This window comes from Charadrius vociferus, unplaced genomic scaffold (assembly GCF_000708025.1).
Source record: "Charadrius vociferus isolate BGI_N301 unplaced genomic scaffold, ASM70802v2 scaffold196, whole genome shotgun sequence".
Taxonomy (NCBI): Eukaryota; Metazoa; Chordata; class Aves; order Charadriiformes; family Charadriidae; genus Charadrius; species Charadrius vociferus.
This window is the reverse complement of record NW_009648953.1, coordinates 1,771,087-1,784,496: the sequence shown is the minus strand read 5'-3', so window position 1 is coordinate 1,784,496 and position 13,410 is coordinate 1,771,087. Positions and strand designations below refer to the sequence as shown.

Below are 13,410 nucleotides of genomic sequence, written 5' to 3'. Positions count from 1 at the left end.
AGTAAAATAACTGGAATAAAATGGCCGGTTGCGATACTTTGTCATCTGTTATTTCTACGTTATCACACAGAAAAGTTACCATGTTTTCCACTTTTGAAACTGCATTTTAACTGTCTTGTGTGTAGTAAATAAATAGGTATTCATACTACTAAATTCCTTGTAACGGTTTTCTCTCTCAATACTAAAAGCATCATGTTTTGCTATGCTAAATTCATGCTAAATTCTTTTAGCATTTCTGACTTCTTGGAAACTTTCTTAAAGATGCTGTTGTGAAGTAGTGGAATGGAGTGGAGTCCCTCTACAGCTGTTTGGATTGCATTTGCAAATGAACAGATTAGAGAGTTGTTTGCGTTAAATCTAAACTTTAGACAAAAATGGGTATTAAACCTCTTTTCTGAGTGAGGAGGATAGCTCTTGGCTGCTTAAGACAAGAAACTAAGCAGGACCAGTATAATAATCTCTCACTCCCTCCTACACCATGTGAGGAGAAAGATAAGCTGTGAAGGTTGTTTCCTTTTTTGATAACAAGTCCATCCTGGCAAAACAGAACGCAAGCCAGCGGGAAGCCAAGCAACTTTGCTGTGCCAGTAGTGCCGTATGGAGCATGGTGGTTTACGAACCCCTAACACCCCGCCTCCAGCACCCACTGGGCTGGGTCTGGCCACCAGACAAGGTCAACCCACCACACCATTGCGTAGAGCTGCCTTTGAGCCAAAGGGCAAGTGGGAGTTGTAGAAAAGCTGCTTTGCTTGGAGTGCTTCCAGCACAAAATCCAGGAGGGGTGGCTGTTACATGGCCAGAATGACCGGTGTTTACTTGTTTTATCAGGGATTCGGCTTCCCGGGCCTGAATAGCTCCCTTGCACTTCTTGTTTCAGGCCCCGTCACGAATTCATCTCTACTTGGAGCAATTGAGGGAATCCTGATCCTGCCTTGAAAGTAGCCATAGCACCCAATAGCGTAGGGAACAAACATCTTAAGAGACTGATCCGACTTTTCACAGTCAGAAAGACAGCGGGGCCAATGCGAACCAAGCAATGAAATAAACAGTTTGTAAGACAGCTTTAAATTCTTTTAGCATGTTTACTATACTGTAAATGCACAGAACAGGCTGATAGTGGGTGAAGTGGTGTCTAAGACGGAACCATCATTTAAGAAAGGGAAATGGGAAGATGGTCGTTTCAGAAAGTATCACACACAGAGGAAATTCTGCAGTTTAATGCCAGGTAAGAACAAATAGTTCAAATTTGCAATCAATGAAGCATAATAATTTCTAACACCCAGCTCCATTTTTCTAGGAACACTATTTATAAAGTACAAAGCTGTAAAGGTTTTCTCTATCAGTGCTCTCATTAAAATGCCATTTTATACTGACAGCTTTCTGTAATCATTGCGAAGTCCCAGAAGATGTTTTTAATAGAAGCTTTCCTTTACCAAGCAGCCTTTGCTTCCTATCAGCTGTCAGAGAATGACTAAGACCCTTTTGTAAAACAGACATGCCCAATTTTAAACAAACCCACAGCTCAGCAATGCAAGACAACACACTGTTTCTGAGGAGAGAAATTATTTTAAATCAGCTTCCTTGTTCCTCCCAGGAACAGCCCAACTGCTGTTGACTGAAGCATGCTTATCACAAATGCTAAGTCACCATAACTTAAGGATATAATGTTATGTTTTGATGTTGCAACTATAAACATAATGCTTATTTTTGGGGAGTTAGGTTGTTTGGGGTTTTTGTTATGACTCCTAAAACCAGCTGTTGTGGTTTAGGCCAAATCGGCTACTGGGGACCTGGGGGACCGCAGATGGGACCAACAGATGCTCCCCTCTACCCCTCTTCAAAGAGAGAGGCAGAGGAGGGAAAAAGAGACTTATGAGTTTAGAAGGAAGTAAACTACTTTAATGAAATATTAATAATAAAATAAAAAGAAATAATGAAATATATACAAAACCGTATTGAGCTCCCGAGATGAGAGTCATGACACCGGCTGGCACTGGGGCAGTCCCAGGCTGGACTCAGTGACGGACAGGAACTGGATTCCGGATCTGCATTCAGGATTGGGATCACAGGCAGACAAACAGACAGAGTCCTCCTCAGACATCGGCCATTGAAGAAAGAGAGAGCTGACCCTTTGATCCCTCAGCTTTTACACTGAGCATGAAGCAGATGGGATGGAATACCCCGTTGGTCAGTTTTGGGTCACCTGTCCTGTCCGCATCTCCTTGCAGGCAGGACCCCACTGCGCTTTTCCGCTTCTGACCCTCCAACGGGGCAAATAACAAAGTTGGTTGGCCTTGGGTGCTGTAGCAGTAAGTATAAGCAAGGTCCTCTCTGCATACCATGCCTGGGCATCAGCTATAAACATTGGTCTTATCACTCTGAGAGGGCGAGCATTGTCTGCAAAATATGCTGTTCATTTCAGTAGTTAGAAGAGGCCCAGCTAAGAAGTGAAGTTATTGAACAAAACCAGGACAGTTTTATCTCAAACCAGGACACCAGCTCTGCTCAGGATCAGGGTGTGTTATATGGGTTCACAAACACTGTGATTAACATGATATTACCAGTTTCTGTTTTGGAGACGTGCTGTCAAGTCTTGTGTCTTGTTTTTTGGTTGGGTTTGTTTTTTGTTTTGTTTTGGTTTGGTTTGGTTTGGTTTTTTTTTTGCAAATGTATTCTTCTGGGGGCTAGAGCAGCGCTGGGCCCTCAACAGCTCATTCTTTACCTATGTCGCTGAGCCCACACAGCCAGGGCGAGGGCCAGCATCCTTACGTACCCTGGTACAGTCTGTGCAGAGTCTCGTGACTGTATCAGCAGCTGTCGTTTAAAAGGAGGACATGGCTTGGGGCTCCTTCCTATATTACTGGAAAGTTGGCAGCCTTTTTTCCGTCTTGCTTCTCGAGCTGTCTCTCTGGGCCTGCATGCAGAACAAGTGATGGTGCGCTCCCAGAAATCTGACTTGGCCCACCGCTGCAAAAATAATTCCGCTGTTCTATACCACTACAGACTGACAGGTGAAAACAGATAATAACTTCCTAACCAGAAAACTGCAGGACAGTTGAAAAAACGTTAGCGCAGACTCAAGTGGGTTTACTTGCATACATACTGTCCGCATTCAACGTGAAAGCGTCCGGGAAAGACTCTTGGTGCAGCTTCCAAGCCTGTAAAATGTGATGCCCAGTTGCAGCCACGGCAGTACTGTTTTATTCCAGTGGAGTCAACACAGTATTCAAGATGATAATGCTCTGTTCAGCCACAGAAATATGAATTGTTCAGCTACTCTACACATTAGTGGCACGTTTTTGGATAAATACTGAGGACGTAAACAGTGTTCAGACAAGCTGCTGAAGAGTCCATACAAAACCATGTGGAAGAAAGGCACAAGCTTGATTTAGGCTTGGAGTATTTGGCCAAAAATGAAGCACACAACAACCTGCTAATTCACGTAAGGAAGAAAAACATTAAAATATTTGAAGGGACAAACAAGCCTTGGACAGGTGACTTCAGACTGGAATGAGCTTCCTGCTCGTTCAGGTAGGTGAGAAGTTTTTAGGCCAGGCCCGTCCAAATTTTGCCAGTTGTATGTATAAGCTGGACAGTAAATCAGCTGCTAGCACACTATTTTCAAGGGGGGAAAATGATGGATAATGTGTAGAAACTAGGATATACACAGTTCGTTGCTTTCCAAATAAATAACAATCACTCCATCAGTAATTCATATAATCAGTGTGTCTGTAACAGGACCTTTCTGTTTAGCATGCCAGAGATGCTCCATAGAAATAAAAACAATTCCAAGACTGCCAGATCAGTACTTCACCTCTACTACCTGTACAGTTCCGGTTTAAAAAAATAACAACAAAAAACCACCAACCCATGAAAGAGAAAGATAAAACCTTTCAGGAGCAAGATACAGTAATTTGATCGGTGTTAAGGCAGCATGTGGGAAGAAGGCAGCAAAAGGTGCTTGCTGGAGAGAAATTAGGGAACTAGCTAGGGACTAGTGAGCAGATGGATCCTTCCAGCAATCTTAGCAGTGAGGCCGAGCAGTCAGTCTCTTCCTCCTGCTGCCATGACACTCCTCTGTGTGTACCACCAAGAGAGATGCTATACCTAAGGAAACCTCGAGTGGAGTATGTCAGCAGGCAGAAGGTCAACACTTGCAAACCACCAAAAGATGCTTCCTTATTGTTATGATGCTGTAAGTATTTTTGCTGTTTATAAAAACTTTAAAAAAACCCAAAAAGAACACTGAGACTGAGACCACCTCCTCTCATCATCTCATGGTTTTGTTGTACAGCCAACCAATTTGTGGTACCCACTGAAGGAAATGTTTCGGGGTTTTTTTCTGGTCAATTGATTACTGCTGTGTGATGCTCCACTAGCTGTGCGGTGATGGAAGGGCTTTACAGAGGAGAAGGAGAGAACATGAATGGAATGTGAAGAGTGGAAGCGTACTGCTGCTTTGGCTGTGAAGATGCATGTGCACAGGCAGCTTGAACGGCTCCAAGGTGCCGCTGCAGCTGGCAATCAGACAAGTTGCTTCCTGAGTGGAGTGAGGCACTTTGGGATGTGACTGGCTCCAGGGCCACATAAGGAAAGAGAGCTGCTGGGACTGATGATCCTGGATCCCACTCCCTTGCTATTGGCTTTAGTGCATGCTGCACTCTTAATTTCCTTGCGTCAATGAGCTAGACAAAGATGGTGCCAACTGCAATGCTTGGAGAGGAAAGGACTCAACGTGAAGCAGATGTTGTACCAACACCTTCTAACTACCCTTAAATTGCCTCCAGTCTTCCTGCTTTCTTATCTTCCTATCTTCTTTTTCTCCATCTTTCCAAGAGCAGATCAGTAGCCAGCAAAATGGCTGTCACCTCATTTCTTTGGTCTTAAGTTCCAGTTCTTACTGGAACTTAACTGGTAAGCAGAGGAACTCTTCATTCCTCTTCAGTCATGTTGATGCAATGTGCCAAGTGCAAATTGTTAATCTAAGTGTATTTCAAATCACTTCAAAAGCATGAAGAAGGTGCAACTCCTTCCACTTCACCGACACGGGGAGAGATTAAGCATTGTGCAGGAGACTCAGCTTTGATTTTTAGCAGAGTTCATGACAAAATCCAATGCACTGGATCCCAGGCCTTCTGCTATAACTGTGGTGCCTCTTGGGCTTTTTCTGGAGTAGGAACTTTTAAGTGCCTGAGAAGAGCGTGCGAGAGAATGAATTGTAAATAATGTGTACACTTAACACCTGCTCCATTTATTGAACTTGAGCATGAAGAAAGCATTCTCAAAGATGAGTGAAAGGAAGTGTCATATAGAAAAGCGAGTGAAAGTGGGATGCTTCTTTACTATTCACAGCAATTTGAAAACCACCAAAAAGACTGCGGAGCCTGCGCCTCATTTAAAAAAGTGACTGGAGGCTCTTCCCCAGGAGGGCAGTGAGGCAGCAACTACTGACCATCAGTGGGACTTAGGCTCCTACCTGTCTTTGGGGTTTTGAAAAATAATTATACCCAGTGAGTCACTGAACAAGGGGTCCCAGCCCAGGAGGCTTCAGGATGTACATTTTCTTTTAGCGAGATTCTAGCATAATGTAGACTCCATTTTTTGGTCCAAGTGTGGCTTTTGATTTCAGCTGCAAAGGAATCTGAAAGAAAAAAGAACATTGTTGTGTGTATTTGTTTATGTGGGTTTAACACCACCACATACAGAAGACATTTTTGCTGGGGGAGCAATTCATACCAGGATTACTGTGGAAGCTGTAAAGTACTTGTTTTACAGTCAGCTGTGGCAGTATAATATTAAATAGAATTTACAGCCAGAGGCTGAGGCAGTGGTTGCCCAGGCATACTGCAGATTTGAACAGAAAGGAATTAACCCTGTAAACGCTAGAGCTGCTGAGTAAGTGCCAGGTGCAATGTATATAGCAATAGGCATATACTAAAGTGCTGAGATCCCATGAAAGATGTACACCCGTTCTCACCTTGTATAAATCAAGGTATTTTGACCGCTGCGTTGCTACACTGCTCTCCACTAAGGCAGTGCTGTGTAACTGTTTGTTTTGTTGGAAAAAATCATACAGGTTAAATCACATTTTGATTAAAACATGCAGTCCAGGCCTCTAGTACCTCCTTATTATGGAAGTGGCTCTAGCAGTTTTCTCAAATGAAGAGAAAGTCACAAAGGCAAGTCAGTCAACCTCTCTAGGACACACTGTCAGATCCCTGAAGTTGACAAGCGTGGCCTTTAAGCCCCTGCGTGTACAAACCTCAGTCTCTGGGCAGGTCTTAAATCGAAACTTCTGCAAAATCCTCAGCAGAGTCACTTTTGTCTCCAGCAAACCCATTTTCATGCCAATGCAGCCACGGGGTCCTGCCCCAAAGGGCAGGTATGCAAAGGGATGTCGCTCCTTCTTGCCCTCCTCTGTAAACCTAGAAGGTGCAGAGATGGAAACCCGTTCAAGAAATGCTTTTTGCTCCTGACTCCGTGTTTTTCATTTACATCTCAAAAGGTGGTTATTTCATTTGGTCTTAATAGACGGGTCAAGGGTACTATTGACAGATTATATCCTGATGGGGCTGACACCCTTAAGTACACAGTTTATTGATTTATGGCCATCAGCCTGTCAGCTGGTGATTCCAGGAGAGGACAGACAGACATTAGTATTACTTCCAATCTATCCTTAATGAATTGCCTTCATTTGATGATCACATTCAGAAGAAAGATAACTTCAGGTGCAGACATGCTAGCTGCGTAGACCTTTGCATGTATGAGGGAGAGATTACAGCTAAGAGGAAAGTTAACGGGCTGCAATCTGAACTAACTAGAATTAGTGAACTAACCAGAATTAGCAACAGCGCTTCCCTGCTGTGCACCACAGATGCAGATCAACAGGAATTTCTCTTTGAAGCTTACAAGAGGAGATGAAATCTCACGGGATTGGACAGGCTGTGGAAGACAGTTAATACAATTCAGTACAGCCCTTCTTCCTGCTCTTGGCCCAAAGAGACCAGGTTCCCAGCTGGGAAACATTGAAACTGCAGACATTTCTGTTCTTAGAGCTGAAGTACCTCGGTCCAACTGGAAGGACTGATTAATGTGGCAGTCCATATGCATATCGGCATCAACTAGCTAGCTTTAAAGTACTTGATCAGCCCGTTACAAATGAGCCTTTTTTTTCCCTTCTTTTTTTTTTTTTTTCCACAGGGAAGGAAACAAAATTCCTATTTGAACAGCAGTCCAAAGGAAAAAAAAAAAAAAAAGTAAAATCTGTTTGCTAACGTCTGCAAAGATGGATGTATGCTGTACAGAATACGTACAGACAAGAGTACAGAGTCTGAGTCAGTACAAGTTATTAGGGCCAATGCATGATGAACGAGGCGAGGCTCATCCTGGCCTGTGCCAAGTCACTGATCAGAGTGGTTCCTTAAAACAAGCTAACCACGACAACAGCGATGGAATCACACTGGAAATCTGCATAGTCCTCCCGTGTCGTAAGGTATTTAGAGCTGTTCTGGTAGTACAGAACTACTTTTCCAGTTCCATACGTGGATAAAGGTTCTGTTCTTCATGTATAGGGTCATCCCCGAAAAACTCTCAGCTGTTTGGATACAGTCTGCAAGAACTTTAGACTGCTAAGTCCAAGAGAACTCATGCAGGGAAGAAAGAGACGAGAGGTAATACAGGCTATTTTGAGGTTTGGAAAGAATAATATTGTGTATTTCTGCTAATCACATCCCCATGCTTAGATATCCTAAATAAGATTGGGATACTACAGCAGAAAGTACTATAGAAGCTTGTAATTTGAGACTGAAGGACCATTAAGTATTGAGCACTGTTGCATATCCTATACGAACAGGTTAATGCAATTCTTGCCTTGCCTCACCCTCATACATCATTCTGGTAAATTTAAAGTCTTCTTTGTATTATTCCTGAGGCAGATTTCAAAACGAAATATTAGGGGATAAAAGGCTGTAGCTGAATTAATTTTTTTTTTTTTTTTTTAAGCTCTTATTTTATAATTCTTACTAACATTACCAACTGATACAAGCTGGGGAGAGTGTTATGCTTCATTCCTTGGGGAAATTTCAAAACAGAATTCATCTCAGATTCATAACAAACAGCACTGTATGAGTCAAGGGGACTCATTTTAGCCTGTTATGCACTTTCGTACTACTGTTAAAGTGGTGAATAAACAATTAAGACAGCATTTCTAGATAAGCATTGCTGAAAAACCACCCCAGATTTCCAGTTATTGCTAAGATTCCACCCCAGCAAAAGCTCTGGGCTTCTCTAACCCTGGCATTGATCTTCTTCATGACCTAAGGTGTCGGACAGAGCGTATGCCAAGATTTGCTCCAGAAGGAGCACTGGGCAAACCCACCTACACCATACTGGTGTTGTGCTACTGGCAAAGATGGTTCTGGGCTACCTGCATCACTCCCCATCACTCCCAGTTGTTTGTGGAGCATGCACCTTTTTTTCTTAGTAGACTTCTTGATGTAGTGGTAGCTTAAAACGCAGGTGCCCACAGAATACCTTAAAATATAGTTGCCCACAAAACGAATTTGTGCTTCTACACAGCACCACATGAGCTGAAACTCTCCGTGTAAGCTCAACTCGGCATCTGCAAGATAGGGCAGGGTACACAAACACAACTTGACAGTGCCCCCCACAGTTGAAGAGAACAAATGCTTCATGTGAAAATATGTCTTGCCAAGCAGAGCTAAGAACTGAGGATCTTAACTTTTGGACAGAGAGCAAATCCCCACTAGGAGATAAGACAGGTCCCCCACTCACAATGTACCCACACCGTTACAAGATCTCAGGTGAAAAGGCTGCTCTAAACCAGCCAGGAGCTGGGCGAGTTTGCTGTGTACCTCCATGCCAGTTGAATATACTATTGCACCTCAGAATTTCTGCATCCAGAGGCAACACTATTTGCAGTATCTGATTTGGAAACAGGTCTGAAAACCTGCCCCACGTTTCAACCTTGACCAAACCTCGCACCCTCTGTGGTATGCACCGCTATCACCACTTGTTTAATTTGGTAGAAGTAACATGTTTTTACAATCTAAATATAAACTGTGCCCCTCTTGGTGAAAATACTGCTTCGTGTGAATAGCGGGCCACTGTGGCTATGAAGGAGCAGCAGGATCTGGCATCTCCACTGGACAAGTTGGAGTCTTGTGCCCACCCTAATGTGTGAAACAGCATTTAAGGCAGACCTTTGATCTAAACAGGCCCAAATTAGGGCTTCAACCTAAGAATGGAAAGCATTACTCAACTTACCTCTCAGGAATGAACTTCTCGGGCTCTGGCCAGAACTCAGGGTTGTGGTGGAGATATCCAACTGCTGTTTCAATGACAGCCCCAGCTGGAATATGCTGTCCCAGCACTACGCAGTCTTTAGCTGCTTCCCGAGTGAACCTGCAACAGTAAGTGTCATGTATCCCAGATGATTAATAAAGGTGAAAACACAGCAGAAGGGAGCCATAAAAGTCAATCTCTTCAGCTGGACTGACCATGCAATTTGGGAGTAACACTTTCCCAGTAGATAAATACAGCAATGGTTGCTGATGCCAGTGTCTTCTCAGGTTACAGTCATCTCCACCTAGAACCACACAGCTCCAACCCAGCTGGCTAACTTTTGCCCTTTTCACAGTAAAGCATTTCGGGTTGCTTATGGTTTTCCAAAACAGTAACTCTTAAACTGCAATTTTGCTGCTAATGTTGGTTTTAGACTCATTTTTTATGAACACTGCAGATGAAATGTGTCAGTCATCTCTAATAACAGGCAGAAAGAGCATGCTGGTTTGCTTTCAGGAAAAGCTTATATCAAATATAGTTTTGAGTTTGTTTATTTGAGAAGCTCTCCCACTTTGGGACAGCACCTGAAACTTAGCAAAGGATGCTTTTAATAATAGGGCTAAGTGTTCTGCTGCAGCTACAAAAATACAACCAATTCACAAGCCTTGGAAAACTGCACTTCACATACACTCTTCAAACATAGACATGACGTTAGCAACAAAACTTTCTAGTTTCCTCCCACTCTGTGGTGACAGGTGACAGAGTAGGACTGTCCTTAGAAACCTCATCATGACAAGAAGACTAAGAAAAGCTGACTGCCAAAGTCGAGCTTGGGTCTGTAAACCTTGTAAAAAATGGTGTGTGGGTGTGCCCCTGTGGTGGCAGATCCTGATATAGATCTTTTTGGTGCTTGGGCGGTTGCTACAGACCCCAAACCAGCCCAGACCCAGGTGGGTGCCCTGCTATCTCAGCCTAGGAGCTACTCCCCGGCACCAGCAGGCACCACAGGGGCGAGACAATGTGCAGGAGTGCAGGAGTTCCCTTTGCTGCTCCCTGCCCTGCGCCTAAAAAGTTGAACAAAGATTTCAGTTTCAGGGCTGTCAGTCTGGTATCATTGCAGGAACACATTCTTTCCTCGCTGTCACCCGTCTCTCTCTGTCTCACAAATAAATAACAGAGGCTCCAAACCTGGAACAAAACACTGACATGCTAAAAAACACATTGACAAGGCATTCTTCTCATCCTCACATGAATTTGGTGACACTGGAAACAAGTTCTGGGAAAGAAAGTTCTCTGCCTAGTAAGTTCATTTTTTTATTAAAAAAAAAACAAAACAAAATTCATTTAATAACAAGCTTGGCTGCTACTGAATTTTCCCCTAACTCAGCATGATTCTTGTCATAGACAATTAGCATCTTTCTGAGGCACTGGGCTGTCCTATCCATTCTACATCCATCAGAGTAAAAGCCAGATCAATAAACACCACCGACAATGCCAACCAAAACTTCGGAACAACTTTGCTCCGTTCTCATTCTGTTTCCCATCTACAAACATTGATTGTTTCCCAGTGTTTCAGCTGGAACTCAAAGATCCCTGAAGCTTTAACTGGCAAAACAATTTCCACTTGTATACCATGTATAACATAGTAAAGCCCAGTCACCTCATCCAGGAGCAAGTATCTTTGACATTCACTCTCTGAACAATCCTGCAGAAGTCCATGGAAAAAACTTCACTTCAGATCTTTGTGAACATATGAAAGAGAATACGATTTTAAGCTTTTTATTTTAAGGTGCTTGCAATCGTGGGGCAAATTTTTCAAAGGCTGTCACAGCAAGCTCAGCTTTGGCTCCTTTCCAGTCATCTGAATGTTTCCCTCGGCTTCGCGAGAAGCAGTGCAACTGGCTGACCGCTTTGAAAAGTTCCGTTCTTAACATTTGCGTTTATGCTTGTGATATCTTGGAAACCTGACAATCACGCAGTTTTCTAACTTCTTTTCCCCTTGTTTTCAGTGCATCGGCATAACTTAGTAAAATTAGTCTTGTGTGAATTGGGGCCATGCTTTCAAAATTTAATGGATGTAGTCATTACCTTAGCTATGGTATTGATGTTGGCACAAAGACCAAGGGCACATTGGTCTTCCAACAGCAGATTTTCATTTCACAGAGCTAGGGATCTACCCTGTGGAATCAGAAGGGGGAAAAAAGAAAAAGATACCTGAATGCAGGTGGGTACATGCGCAACGTTTCTGCAATCACCATGTCCAGATATGGGAGTTCTTGTACATTTTGATAATCAGGGACCATCTGAAAAGGCAGGAAGAAAGGAACAATTACATTTTCTCACATTTAAATGCCAAACTCATCTCAGATTGCCTTTTAAATCATCTATTTTTTACTGGGCTTTTTTCCTGTAGAAGAACTCGATGTCTCATCTAAAACAGTAAATGATAAAATTATACAAAAATGTGGGCAGTAATTAAATGTGTGTATAACATTCCTTTCATCATCAAAACACTTTGGTCCGCAGCCCAGCTGAAGATACAATAATAAATCAACTTGCTAGGAAGTATTAAAAACAGGGCACTACAGAGAGCATTAATAGCTACAACAGAGCTATTGTTTTATACACGCACAAAAACCTGCACAGGACCCTTGTTTATTCCCAAAGACAAGAGTGTGGCAGACCAGGAGCACTTTGTTCACAAGTAACAGCCAGTCCTTCAGCTATTCTTGTTGATGTTGGCGCAAACCCTTTGCCCTTTCCCAGATACCGAAATAAAGCAAAGTGCTAGTGCTGTGAAGTCTGCAGAGGGGAGGGGGATGGCACTGGAAGAAACCGGTGCCCTGATGAGGACCGGCACATAGCTGGGAATTGCTCTGCCGAGTAGAGGGGGCTGAGGTACAGCTCAAATCCCACCCGGCAGGATTGCAATAGCACCTGGGGAGAGAAGCCTGTTTCCTCTTGTGGCCATCCCCTTGTGCAACGCTGATTAGTTTTGCATGGCGGGCAGTACCTGAGCCCGCATTTTCGTAAGTCTACAAAACCACCCTCCCCCCGTGACAATGAATGGTGGGACCTAAAAGCCAAACAGGGCGGTAGCTCAGCAGACTTTGCCCTCTGACAAGCAGCAAACAGTCAGTGAGAGACACCAAATCATAGACAACCACCAGCAGCAGTGACACCACTCAGAGCATGGGCAAATGGAGAATTTCTCCCACTGTTGCCTTCCTTAGAGAAAGGATATTTTCCCTGTCTTATTCAGAGCTCTCAGCAGAGGGCAGCCCAAGTACATCTAATAACCTCGGCAGGAAAGCAGAGTTTTGTTTTAAATTAGAGCATCTCCTAAAGACTGACACGGAGTAAATTGGAGAAAAGCACAGACGTCAGACTAGACTAAACCTTTTATGAAGATTTGGGGCCCCTGCCGTTCACAAAGGGGACTGGATTCCATCCTTCCTTTATTTACTACAGCACTTTTCATGTATAATGCATATTTTATTGAATTTTCATGCAAAAACATATGGTACATACTGAAAATACTAAGCAGAGAACAACTCCAGATGGTATGCAGAAAAGGCGTACAATAGAATGAGGATACCTTGCTGGATTAGGGTATCCCACTTATTCAGCACTAAGCCACCATGCACCATTTCACATTAACTGATCTTTTCTAGGAAGGAAATAGATACATTCTATTATCTCCATCTTTTTGGCTCAGGAAAGAAAAGCAAAAGCAGAGAAAGTAATTTGCACAGGCTGAGCAGAACCAGTGTGTCTGCTCCTCTCTTTGGGAAAAAGATGCAACTCAGCTTGTCAATAGATGAAGTATTTTGTCAGTATATGTCAAATATTATCAATACAGGAAGCATAGACTGCACTGACAGCCTTTCAGTGTTGCTTTCATATTGCAGTACTGCCTACTAACTCCAACCTTTGGTTTTGGTCGATGGTTATCAGACAAAGGACTAGGAGACTAAAAGACACAAATGGTAGCAACGTCATGAGAACCATGGCTGAAGGCTGTGCTCCAATAATTTGAGCAGCTAAAACCAAAGACAGGAGGATGACTTTTGGTACCTCTGTTTTGCAGAAAGCGATCGGAGCGCT

The 13,410-nt window shown here is 43.2% G+C and overlaps 1 protein-coding gene across 1 annotated transcript in view; it reads right to left on the bottom strand.

Moving 5' to 3' along the window:
• Window positions 1-5,335: 5,335 nt before the first annotated feature.
• Window positions 5,336-13,410, bottom strand: part of TBXAS1 (thromboxane A synthase 1 (platelet)) — a 230,284-nt gene continuing 222,209 nt past the window's right edge. The window contains exons 10-13 of the mRNA XM_009887407.1: window positions 11,518-11,606; window positions 9,286-9,423; window positions 6,263-6,425; window positions 5,336-5,641 (exon numbers count right to left, since the gene is read on the bottom strand). Of these exons, the coding sequence (XP_009885709.1) occupies window positions 5,567-5,641; window positions 6,263-6,425; window positions 9,286-9,423; window positions 11,518-11,606 (465 nt within the window). The 3' untranslated portion in view covers window positions 5,336-5,566. The remainder of the gene's footprint in view (window positions 5,642-6,262; window positions 6,426-9,285; window positions 9,424-11,517; window positions 11,607-13,410) is intronic.